General features: G+C 44.8%; 2 protein-coding genes across 2 annotated transcripts in view; both read left to right on the top strand.

The window, feature by feature from the left end:
* Positions 1 to 146: 146 nt before the first annotated feature.
* On the top strand, positions 147 to 4,463 carry aph1b (APH1B gamma secretase subunit). Its single transcript, XM_062392385.1, has 6 exons — positions 147 to 415; positions 1,112 to 1,282; positions 1,726 to 1,799; positions 2,084 to 2,206; positions 2,359 to 2,486; positions 2,638 to 4,463. Exons 1-6 carry the CDS (start codon positions 303 to 305, stop codon positions 2,803 to 2,805), a joined length of 777 nt encoding a protein of 258 aa, XP_062248369.1. The 5' UTR covers positions 147 to 302; the 3' UTR covers positions 2,806 to 4,463.
* A 1,306-nt stretch (positions 4,464 to 5,769) lies between these two features.
* LOC133956420 (otogelin-like) overlaps positions 5,770 to 9,269 on the top strand; it is a 50,202-nt gene continuing 46,702 nt past the window's right edge. Inside the window, exons 1-4 of the mRNA XM_062391438.1 lie at positions 5,770 to 5,848; positions 6,050 to 6,107; positions 6,852 to 6,909; positions 8,918 to 9,077. Coding sequence (XP_062247422.1) covers positions 5,770 to 5,848; positions 6,050 to 6,107; positions 6,852 to 6,909; positions 8,918 to 9,077 — 355 coding nt within the window. The remainder of the gene's footprint in view (positions 5,849 to 6,049; positions 6,108 to 6,851; positions 6,910 to 8,917; positions 9,078 to 9,269) is intronic.

The raw sequence follows: 9,269 nt of genomic DNA, 5'->3' as shown, positions 1-9,269 counted from the left end.
AAGTGTTGAGATCAAACTGAGGCTTCAAACATCACCAGGGGGCTGTTCCTAATAAAGTGCTCAGGGGGTGTTTACAACGTCCACCAGCAGGGGGCAGTGGTGACTCACGGACGACCTCCGGCTGCCGGTGAACCCCGCATCAGAAGAAGACGGTCACATGACGCCTGGCTGACCAGAAGTGAAGCGACGACCGGAAGCTGCTTCGCTTTATTTACATTTAAACACATTAATCAGTGAAGTGAATCTCTGCGGAGGAAGAGGAGACGCGTCCCTTCATCGCTGTTCCACCGCAGACACACAACATGACGGCCGCGGTGTTCTTCGGCTGCACCTTCATCGCGTTCGGCCCGGCCATCGCGCTGTTCCTCTTCACCATCGCCCGGGAGCCGCTGCGGGTCATCTTCCTCATCGCCGGGTGAGAGTTCTGACCTAAAAGCACCAGAAAGGAACCAGAGGGAACCAGAGAGAACCAGGAGGGAACGTTCCCCCATCACAGCGGAGTCACCCGGATCTGTCTGCGGGATCAGTGGCGATAGAAACACGACATGTAGCCCAGTTAGCATGATAGCTAGCACCCATCCCCGTTAGCCTGCTAACTTCAGTGCTGTTTCCATTTTCGGACACCCTGCACTTTTAGCTACTCGTGTTTTTATAACTTGTATGAAATGGTTCCATACTAACTCTCACTGGTTCCCTCCTCACCCTCACTGGTTCCCTCCTCACCCTCACTGGTTCACAGCTCATCTACAAGTACTAACACTTCACTGTAGCACGTTCACGGGCTGACAATAATAAGTACTGCAGTGAAGTTAACATCATGATACTTGTACTCACATTTCACAGACGTGCATAATAATCCACCTGAATTTAAAATCTGATATTTTTAACCTGCGTTTTATTGTTGATCCACATTTACATTCTTATTAATTCACATTCAGTTGTAAGTGGGGCTTTCAGGTTTAAGAAAACGTGAAGAAGTAAAGATAGAAAGTAGCACCATCTTAAAAATATGAGTAGAGACGTTATTACACAAATGTATGTCCCATAGTGTCCCATCCACCTGTTACCGGGCTTTTGAACTTCTTACTAAATGTTTATTCTCTCCTGACAGAGCGTTTTTCTGGCTGGTGTCTCTGCTGCTGTCCTCCCTGGTCTGGTTCATCTCGGTGCAGATCAGTAACAAGGAAAGTGCGGCGCAGCAGAAAGGTCTCCTCATCTTCGGCGTGGTGCTGTCCGTCCTGCTGCAGGAAGCCTTCCGCTTCGGTTACTACAAGCTGCTGAAGTGAGTCACTGAGTGATGCTTTTAAACACGTAACACAAACTGAAGCTGTAGAGGATCAGGATCTGTCGTCTCAGTCCATCTTGAATGTTTCATTTTCATTTTTTACTTCATTTCTTTTTCAGCAAAATGTGACAAATATCACACACATAACCGTTAATGCTTCTAAGCTCAGCTGGAGGTTTCTGTCATTGTCAAAGCTCAGAAATCTGGACCCTAAGACACACTGTCAGTTGAATGGTTTTTAAAGGATAAAGAAGTGAAGTTATCTGACAGACTTCACAGATAGAAACTATCTCTGTCGCACTTGGTCCCATCTCTCGTCCTTCTTCTACTCGTGGCTCATTGTTGTGGCTCATATCATCTTCCAATCACTGACACACCTACTATTCATGCTCTTGTTTACCGCGGAACTAAGGCTCTTGTGTGTCTGTGTCATCCTGCAGGAAAGCAAATGAAGGCCTCCTCACTCTCAGTCAGGAGGAGACCATGCCCATCTCCATACGACAGCTGGCTTACGGTACAGTTAGTCTGCAACAAACACACACAGCCTCTGTGCTGCTCTTAATATCACAATCTACTTTTTGCAGCTCTGGAAAATCATGTTTTGTTTGAGTAGGAGGAAGAACACAGTTGTACTCCGATGAAACTGAAATATTAAGTTAATGTGCAATATCTTAAACATTAATATTTAATCTACGCAGACCACATTGGAGCAGGTTTCACCCTGAACATTGAGGTCTTTGTTTAGCTCTTCAATTCATCTGCTGATTTGTCAGTTTCCACCTCTTTCTTTTATCTCAGTGTCCGGCCTCGGGTTCGGCTTCATGAGTGGAGCCTTCTCTGTGGTGAACATCCTGGCTGACTCCGTGGGGCCGGGGACGATTGGGATCCACGGTGACTCGCAGCATTACTTCCTGTCCTCAGGTAGCGATTCCCAGATCAGATTTTCAAATGGACACATTTCACTGTACCTGCACAAAGTTGAATCCTGTAATGGACGTTCGATGAGCCCAGTTCAGGAAGCTGTTGCAGCAGTTAAGTGAGTTTGATGAGAACCAACACTTTTCCTATTTCAGCCTTCATGACCATGGCCATCATCCTCCTTCACATGTTCTGGGGCGTGGTCTTCTTTGACGCATGTGAGAAGCAGCAGTGGTGGGCGGTGGCTGCGGTCGTGGTCAGTCACCTCGTGGTGTCTTGTCTGGTGAGTGGGGGGGGGGTTGGTGCTGTAATGTCCTGTGTGTCAAATAGTTGCTGTTGTTGGTTAGGCTCCCATTGACATCGATGTAAAACTGATGAGGATGGATGTATCTTCAAGTTCTGTGTTGATTTCCGTTCCTCGTCTCCTCTCGCAGACTTTCCAGAACCCGGGCTACGTCGCCAGCCTCGTCCCCACCTACGTCATCTTGTTCCTGATGGGCTCCTGGGCGTTCTACTCAGCGGGGGGCTCGCTCAGGAACCTCAAACTCTGCCTCACCTGCAAAGACAAGGACTTCCTGCTCGCCAACCACCGGCCGAGATAACGCAGCACGCCGGGCAGCGTGCAGGACTCTATCCCACAGACCCCAAGTTCACACGTACACACACACAAGCACTGAGCCGAGCGCTGTGGTGGTTTCACCGGAGAGGTCGTTATAAAGAGTCAAAGCAGCTCTGAGGCTCAGTTTGATTTAAAATGCAGTTTTACTAAATATTAATTGTGTCCCAGTGTTTGTCACCTGATGCTCTCAAAAGAAACAGATGAGCCAACCTACAAAACATATTTGATGTCGGAGACTTCACGTTCTGACGTGACACATTCTCGTCTGACGCGTTAAATCTTTCTAAGAGAGGATTTAATCAGTCATCTGTAAATATTGATGCATTCCCTGATGTGTAGATAGTGGGAAGTTTTAACCTTCTTTTTTTCAAGTTGTGATGAACCATCTTTAGTCTGTGAGAAGTTGCCTTTGACTGCTGTTAATCTTCATCCAGTGAGTCCAGTTAGTCCTTGAGACGCCTTCTCCTCCTCTTCACATGAAGGGATTTATGTCTCAAACAAATATCACATGTTCTAGTTTGCTTAATGCACCATTTGTTAAACGTTTTTTATGTAAAGAAAAAATTCAGTTTTTGTCTCCCTGCTGTTTCCATCCTGAGGGACGAGCGGCTCAAACTGATTCTCGGGCCAACCAAAGACAAGCAGAGGAGAGATTCTAAAATCAACACTGATACGAAATTCAAATTTGACCTTTTTAAAACGCTCTGAAAAACAGAAACTGTCGGTTCACATTAAGCCACTTAAATCATGTCTTAAATTGCTTGAGTCGAGTTAAATGCTCGGTATCGTTATAAGATATAAGTTTTATGAATCGTGTCCGTTTTCATTTCAGCGATGCAAACTCATGAGTGAGAACTCAATCAGGCTGAAGCTGAGACTTAGATAACGATGGATGACCCGAAGTAGAGATCCGGGAGCGGAGCCACGATATAGAGACAAACCTCATCTGTCAATCATCCCTTTGTAATGTCACTGAATAACTAATTGATACAAAACTTATCACAAGCATCGTTGTGTTAAGAAAAACCTAAAATGACTGAGGAACATCTGACGTGTACTGTGATGATTCATTTTGTTCCATGTCCCATCTGGTAACGTGGTGAGGAGGGATTTAAGAGCTGTACCCCAGGCGGCCACCAGGGGCGCTCGAGAGTCTAGCTTTTCTTTTGGAAGGCGTCATGTCGTCCATCGTTATTTAACGACCGTGGGCTGAAGGACTGATTCAATGTTCTTTAAATGTTCAATGTCTTTGTCGGCTTTTTGTTTGTTCTGCTTGTTTGTTGACGAGCGAAGGAGAAAATCTGATCAATGTCCAACAACGTGTTAGGAAATCTGCAAGATGAATGTTTTTCTTTGCTCCTGTTCTTGTTGAGCCACATGACCATTCTGTAGAGATCACTGTCAGCTGTGTTTCACCAGGATGGACGATGGATGTTAGCGGCGAGTTAAAGATGTAAATAATCGTTTGCGTGCTGTGTGTGTTTTTCTACGGCTTCGGCCCAACACTTCACTCTAAACAGAATCAAATTAGAAATGTTCACACATGCAGAGAAGAGGCTGTCACTCACCTGCCAGATTATTAGGTACACCTGAGCCTATAAAGCAATGTAGACAAAATAAATCGAGACGTGTTGATTCAGACTTTGTAGTTTTATTTCATTACAACCCGGAAGTTGCAACTTTGAATGTGCCATAAGGAAAACTAGAGCATGTAAACATTTTAAATATGCCTTTTTGACTCGAATATCTCCTCTTAAGAAAATGTTAACAGTGTATGTTCATGTGTAAGCGTACCTAGTGTCCGGTGTGTGTCATAAAGATGCTTTCACTTGCAGACAAGAAACCAGAGGAGCAGAGGGGGGGGGGAACAGAAAGCACCTCCTCCCTCGTCCTGCTCAGGGTCCATTTATGAAAGGTGACACCTCCGGACTCGGCCACACAAAACCTGCTGGGGCCTCTGAGGCTGCAGTCAGTCAAAGGCCTTTTCACCCGGACGGACGTACGGACAAGCCGACAGGAAGCGCCTCCTCTGTGGAAACCAGACTTTCACATGCAAATACAAGGCGGGTGACTGTGGGGTCACCTCAGTAATATCCAAGGTTTATTCTCCTGAGTTTAGTGTTTCGTGATCTCTATCAGAAGGTCATGTGTTCGGGGTCAAGTCGGGTCGTCACGGTCTGAGCAGCAGACGGAGGAGACACACAAAGGAAACCGGAGTCGGGAATTCACTGTGCAACAACTCATCATGCTCAGTTCACATATTGTAAATATTATATTTTATACAAATCTGCTCCAGTACAAGTTAAAGTCTTGAATTTATATTTCGCTGAAGTAAAAATACAGATCTTCTAACACAAACCTAGGAAAGAGACTGAAGAGTGAAGGACTGCGTTTTGAAACAAGAAGAGTGAGTTCGACTTCATTTCCTGTATTGTAGCCACTGATCTGGTGTCAGACCAAATGCATCATCACGACATGTTGGTGATAATATGTGATTTCACTTCAATTCAGGTGAAGAGCTACAACAGATGATATAATACAGCTCTGATCTGTCGATTAATAAGCTCTCAAATGACCATGATAAACTGCCTCTGGACCACCAGATGGCGCAGTGTCACGTGGCTCCTGCACACGTTGTCCTCTCGTTGAGTTTCATCATGTTTAATTCAACTTTAACTCTTATTTTAACTTCTTACAAAATTCTCTTTAGCTCCACGTGCCGCTTTGATCTCTGGTTTCCGGTCACGTCAGCGTCCTCCTCTTGCAGCAGCAGCACACCTGCCCCAGGCCCCGCCCACACGCGCATATTTTATGTTAATGAGCAGGTGCGGTGGTTCTTGAGGCGCGCGCCGGGCCGCCGCGGGGAGATGCGGGTGGAGCAGCCGGACGCTGCGGAGGGTTTTCACCGGGTGATGCTGTCCACACAGAACTGAGCCAGGAGCGACGCATGGATCCTCACCCGCTGACACGAGGCTGGAAGAGGCTCCTCCGCGTGTCAGCCGTGTGTCTGGTCCTCATCTACCAGGGTGAGTGAGGAGATGAGAGGAAGAGGAGGACACACTGATGAAGATGCTGCTGCAGCTCAGAGACTCCTCTCCTCGTTAAAGACGCGTTTCCTCATGTGTCTCCTCTGCTGTGTGAAGTTTATAATCCGAAGTGAAATTGGTTTAAATTGTGGTAAATAAGTTTCTCCATTACAAGTGTTTGATTATTCTATTTGATTCCAGCTCATCTTTCCTGGGCTGCTGACAGAGTGAACATCTCTAAATGGGATGAAGTGAATAAGTGAGTTTATTTTACTTTAATTTTAGACGTGAAGTTTTTCATTTCTTCATCATGAATTATTATTTTATAAGTAATAAGCAGGAGCTGTGCAAAAGTTTGAGGTAATTGAGGATGCTTTAAAAATAATGAATCAATAAGAATGCAGTTCTTTGTGACTCCTTATTTGGTCTCAATGATCTGCTGCAGGGGGAATCTTTGACCAATCAGACTCCTCATTGATGATCTCGAGTGATAATCTGAAGTCACTCGAACTTTTGCACAGTACTGTTTACTGGATTCCCTGTTATTAAATGGTTATTCTAATATGTTAGAATTTAAATTGAGCCGTGAGTGAATATTTAAAGTGAAACTGATTAAAATCCATCTTCTGTGGTCTTTAAAAAAGAGTTGTTTGACTTTTGAACAGTTGCAAACACAGAGAGAGCAAAATTAATATGTCAGCTTGGACTTTAGGAAAATTCACGAGAGCATTTCTTCACTTTTGATACTTTATTTGATTCAATCTCAGAAAAATGTGTTAAATAGAACAAATGTGGGTTTCATCCCTTATTGTAACTTTGATTTATTAGTTTTCAACCAGTCGTATTTAGAGCAGCAGACTGTATTTGTTTGATATTTTTTGTATTTCTTGTTGGTTGGTGGGTTGGTGGGTTGGTGGTGTCCAGTGTGTTGGTTTGTGGTGTGCAGGGGGGGGGGGGGGACCTGCAGCGGTGAACAAACCTCCCCTTGTTCCCTCTGTCCCAGCAGCAGGAGCAGCAGGATAAAGCAGCAGAAATGGGACACCGCTTCCCAGGGAGGGCAGGTAGGCACTGAGCGCCGATGCTGATGGAGCTGATCAGACGGCAAACACACAACCTCAGATCACACACGCACTCACACACACACACACACACATTAACTGCAATGCTTATAATAACACACAGACCTGAGAAAAAAGATTTTAAAGATAAATATCGAATAATTCTTTCTTTCACATTTCGTTCATGCTTCTGAGGGAAATTTGTTGTTTTTAACTCTGCTTGATAAACAGTTAATTATTAGCAAACACAATTTTTATGCATTTTATTGATATATATTAGCCTTCAAAAAAAAATCCTATTGTTGAAAATGATATATTTCAATAATTATTGATTTTATGTTATTGTCCAGCCCGGACCCAATGTTTATTTATTTTCAGTATGGATTTCAAATATTTTCGCTTTATGCTTGTATAAGATGATCAGTTATATATATTTTAATAATTCACATGAAAGCGATGGAAAAAATCTAGTTGCAGGTTTTCAGAAATTAAAATGAGCAGCTATTAATTTAAGTAATAACTACAAAACAATTTTATAATTCTGAACCAAGTGTCTGTGAAATACTGCTTTCTCCATTTTCTAGATAAAAACAGAAAATGTCCCCTGAGGTCCGGCTGCACCCAGATGATCCACAAACTGGTCATGTGCTTTAATCCCTTTGGATTTAACTCTTCAAAGCACAACAGTAAAATTCGCTCATGGTCACGTCCTCCCCCCCGCTCAGAGACACACATGTGACAGAGTCCCAGCTGGGCTTTACAGTAGCTGCTCTGTTGTCTCCCTCGTCCTCTGTCGGAGCCGAATCTGCCTGAATGTGGCCGCTGCCTTTGTGCGGCTTCGCTTTGGCTCAGAGAGGCGTGAGAATCCGCTGCAGAATATAAGAGCTGCAGCAAACAAAGCAAAAAGCAGCGACTGGTCACAGGTGCCGCAGGTGGAAGAGAGCGGATGTATCTCATGTCAGATCTTTATCCTGACATCTGGGTCGACACTGTGTTCGTGTTCAACCAGCTCTTTTCTGATATCTACTCTGAAACTGATCAGTGATTAATAATTCATAGTTACAAACCCTTTGAACCCACTTGCCATCTGCTTTATGAAACCTTCTGGTATCAAAGCTCAGGAATCCAGGGAGGCTCAAAGTGCGGACACAAAGTTCCACGGATGCCACAATTTGATCTCACAATTCAAGTTGAAGAATCAATCAAACAAGTAGGCGATGTAAAATAGATAAAACATAGGTGTGGCCTGCATGTACACTAAAGGTAACACACAATGACTGATGCAGCACAAAAACATACACAAATACACCACATTAAAGAGACAAGAACACAAGAGGACTCATCCTCACTAGATAACAGACAAACTGCTGTTACTGGATATTATCCTTTTTCTGAGGAAAATCTAACATAATCTAAAATATATTGAATATTTAGAGTTTTATTCTTCGGAGGCAGATTGCACAACCTGTTTCTGCAGCTCAGTAACTCTGACCTGCAGGGGGAGTTCCCACTTCAGTTCAACAGCCGACTCGATGCCTGTCTCACACAACAGAGCTCACAGGGGAGGGGGTGCGGAGTGGGTGTGGTTCGTCGACCTGGATGGGAAAGCGTTGTTGAGCAGTCACAGAGGAGTCGTTAGTGAAGACAGGATGACAGCTCTTTTCTCTTCGGCCTCTTCTCTTCCCATCGTCGCCCCCCCCCCCCCCCCCCCCCCCCCCCCGTTTCTGTCCTCACCAGTCAGGACTGTGGTTTGGCAAAATAGTTGCGTAAGTCTTGGAGGAATTTCTTTTGCACCGACCAAAGTTGCGGGCGTCCCTACATTTTTAATCAAATCTGAATTAATCTCACCCGAGAGCAGAGCTTGATAAGATGATAAGATATGAAAGTCGTGGAATTAATTTAAAGAATCAGATTGTGCGACAGGGACTTTGCTGCGTCTGATTTAATATATTTGGTTGAATTGTCACCGCAGCTTCATGAAATACCTGTTGATGATTTCTTTTCCTTGTAGAACCTCCAGACAAAAGCTGCTGCACTAGAAAACAACACCTCCTCCTCCAGCGGTGCATCGGTCAGCCGGACGGCCGCGTCCAACCAGACGTTCTCCAGCACAGAGAGGACGCCGACGCCCTCATGGACGCTCGGCTCTGACCAGTCGTCTGCACCGATTAGTTCATCAAGAACAGGATCATCCAGCCAATCACCAGGCAACACATCACGATACAACCAATCACCAACTCCCACAGTACCAACCAGCCAATCTGCAACAACATTACCGAACCAATCACCAACCCCCAGAGTACCAACCAGCCAATCGCAAAGCAGAACACCATCACCTGTTAATTCACCAATTAGCCCAACAC

This window comes from Platichthys flesus, chromosome 1, assembly GCF_949316205.1.
Source record: "Platichthys flesus chromosome 1, fPlaFle2.1, whole genome shotgun sequence".
NCBI classification, from domain to species: Eukaryota; Metazoa; Chordata; class Actinopteri; order Pleuronectiformes; family Pleuronectidae; genus Platichthys; species Platichthys flesus.
This window is presented reverse-complemented; position numbering and strand designations above follow the sequence as displayed.

Bases quoted from the DNA above. Each gene is read 5' to 3' on its own strand.
- aph1b (XM_062392385.1), top strand. From the start codon at position 303: ATGACGGCCGCGGTGTTCTTCGGCTGCACCTTCATCGCGTTCGGCCCG. The intron at 416-1,111 runs GTGAGAGTTCTG...CTCTCCTGACAG, and splicing joins GTCATCTTCCTCATCGCCGG to AGCGTTTTTCTGGCTGGTGT. The intron at 1,800-2,083 runs GTACAGTTAGTC...CTTTTATCTCAG, and splicing joins CATACGACAGCTGGCTTACG to TGTCCGGCCTCGGGTTCGGC.